This window comes from Cupressus sempervirens, chromosome 7, assembly GCF_028749045.1.
Source record: "Cupressus sempervirens isolate cs-2001-9-10 chromosome 7, ASM2874904v1, whole genome shotgun sequence".
Taxonomy (NCBI): Eukaryota; Viridiplantae; Streptophyta; class Pinopsida; order Cupressales; family Cupressaceae; genus Cupressus; species Cupressus sempervirens.
The window spans coordinates 77,214,932-77,217,816 of record NC_143124.1 but is presented as its reverse complement, the minus strand read 5'-3'; the positions used below and the strand labels follow the sequence as shown (position 1 = coordinate 77,217,816).

The 2,885-nt window shown below is 39.1% G+C and overlaps 1 protein-coding gene across 1 annotated transcript; it reads left to right on the top strand.

The window, feature by feature from the left end:
• The first annotated feature begins 739 nt into the window (after positions 1 to 739).
• On the top strand, positions 740 to 2,591 carry LOC149545590 (disease resistance protein Roq1-like). Its single transcript, XM_089793805.1, has 5 exons — positions 740 to 990; positions 1,090 to 1,164; positions 1,676 to 2,022; positions 2,134 to 2,272; positions 2,486 to 2,591. Exons 1-5 carry the CDS (start codon positions 740 to 742, stop codon positions 2,589 to 2,591), a joined length of 918 nt encoding a protein of 305 aa, XP_089649931.1.
• Positions 2,592 to 2,885: the final 294 nt, after the last annotated feature.

Genomic DNA, 2,885 nt, shown 5'->3' with positions numbered 1-2,885 from the left:
ATCTCAGCCGTTGGTTTGATTTAATCTCGGTCGTTGGTTTACCAACGAGAGTAGTATAAAAAGGGGTCTAGGGGGCATTTGGAGGGCACAAAAGAAAGAAGCTTTGGTGAAGCTATTTGCAGTGTTAGCAAACAGTCTTGCAGTGTTAGCAAGGGCACAATGGAGTCTTGCAGTGTTAGCGAAGAAGCTTTTGGAGAAGCAGTTTGCAGTGTTAGCAAACAGTCTTGCAGTGTTAGCAAGGGCACACTGAAGAAGCTTTGGTGAAGCAGTTTGCAGTGTTAGCAAACAGTCTTGCAGTGTTAGCAAGGGCACAGGAAGAAGCTTTTGTGAAGCAGTTTGCAGTGTTAGCAAACAGTCTTGCAGTGTTAGCAAGGGCACAGTGTTAGCGTAGGGATAGCAGTGAGAAATATCAGTGGGAGAAATTAGGAGGTTGTTGGAGTTCTGCCAGTGTGAGGCAAGGAATTTTGTATCTCTTGATTTGCTAAAGTTTAATATAATTTCTCATCTGTAGAACTGGTTTTCCCTTAGGGGTTTTTCTAGGGACAATTTGTCCGAAAATATTGTGTTGATTCTGTTGCGCATTTCTTTCCGTATTTTAAGTGAAGTTGCAGTTGTGTTATTTTTCGATATTAGTTGGGAATTTATTTTCAGCAGTTTAATAATCATTTGTGATAGGAGATTAATAATCAGTGACTGCAATAGTTTAATTTTTCACATTCCGAATCTCCAAGATTGTATAATGTTTTCATCAACCACAGAGGGCCGAAGCTCCGATGTCAAACAAACTCTAGCCCTTCAGCTTTACGATTTCCTTAAAAATATGAATATACGGGCGTTTCTTGATTCGGAAGACAATGTTCTTAGAGATTCGTTTCCATCGACCATTGAGACAACCATCCGTTCTGCTGCACTAGTTCCCATAGCTATCTTCTCCAAGGGATACGCGGAGTCCCCATGGTGTTTTGGCAGAGCTCGTTCTCATTTTGCAGAGTAGAGCTAAGGTTATCTCAGTGTTCTATGGAGTGAAGCCTTCAGATTTTCGTTACATAGAAAATGGAAAGTGCTAAATCGTTCATAAAATATGTAAAGATATATTGAGAAACTTGAAGAGTGGAAGGAAGCTCTCCAGTCGACTTCATTTATCACTGGTGAAGAGCTCAGCCGGTAAAATTTTTGAATCAGTGCATTTGATATTTCGACTTAGTATAACTTCTCCCTTCTGTAAGGGTCCGTTTGGTTCATCTAAGATGATAGGAATTGGCTTTTTCAAAATTCGGATTTGAAAATTTGTGCATTTGTTTCAAAATTTGCAAAATGGAATTAGCATAAGCAACTTCCAATTTTGCCTCAAAATCAAGTTTTCCAAATTCCTGCTAGTAAGTAGGAATTGAAAATCAAAACCTGGTTTTGTTTTTTAAGGAGTGTAAAAACAATAGATTGGACTACTTTTTGAAATTCGCCTTCATTTCCAAGCTTACGCACTTCACATGCATCTTTCGAGTGAAACAAACAGTTTCAGTAAAATCCCAAAAATCGGAATGAAGATATGCAAAACCTTGATTTGGCTAAACCAAAATTTGTAGAAATTTGGATTTTTTAAATTCCATGAACCAAACGGACCTAAGAGTGGTCAATATTTTTCTAATCATATTCCCCTTTTGTTTATGACTTTCAGTGATTGTGACTTCAAGAAGATAGTGTCAACGGTGCAGAAGGAAGTACAGAAGAAGAAACGTTTATTTACACCAAGAAAAAGCAGACAATTTTTTTTTGACATTTTTGGAATGGGTGGGGTCGGTAAAACAACTCTCTCCAAAGAATTGTTAAACAAAAAGAGATCAGATTACAGTCGCTCCTGTTTCTTGTTTGATGTTCAAGAAGCCTCTATGGAAAAAGATCTGCTTTCTTTGCAAATGAAGCTCCTCAGAGATCTCTTTGAAGAAAATGATCATCCAAGCTTCCAAAGCCTAGAGGATGGAACAAGCTGTCTCAGCAATCGTTTCTCAAGGAGCTGTCATCCAAGTTTACTAATTGTTCTAGATGATATTAATCATCACTAACAGTTGAATGCCTTTTTTTAGCAGTGATGAGCTGAATAAAAATCTGTCGATCATAGTCTGGTAATTGTCACAGCTCGTGATGTCGGAGTGCTCATAAGCGCAGGAATCAGGGTTGGTTATCATTTGAAAGGAATGGACACTGATGATGCCAAAGAGCAATTTAGTTGGCACGCTTTTTGCAAGCCTAATCCATCTGAGGATATGAGAATCTGGTTAATCAATTCGTAGACATGTGTGGCGGTTTAGCACTGTCTCTTCAAGTGCTCGGCAGCCATGTTCATGGAAAAGATAAGAACTTTTGGGTCTTCGAGTTGAAAATCAGAAAGACGCTGCCTCAAGACATACAAAAGAGATTAAGAAAAGCATTGACACGTTGGACAATGAAGAAAAGCAAATTTTCATGGATGTTGCATGCTTTTTCGTAGGAGAATTGAAAACAGATGCCATCAAGAGGGTGGGAGGCATCGGGATGGAGCGCTCAACATGCAGCCCTTGGAAGGCTTAGAGATAAATGTCTTCCTGAGGAAATAGTTGATGAATTCATGGGGATTTTCATAGATTAAAAAGAGAGAGAGAGACGGTAATGGGAATGCATGACCACTTGCGGGACTTGGGACGAGAAATGGCAGACGAATTGTGTCATTCTCGTCGGCTGTGGCGTTCTCAACATCTCAAATCTCTGGTATACTTTTTCTCGATTTTTTTGCCTCGTATTACTCTTTCTAGCATTAAATTGAAATGTTAATAAAAGTCTCAACTGGTTGGGTGAATGCAGGAAGCAAATGGATTTGATAACCTTCTCGCCTAGCGCAAATTTAGGTGTTT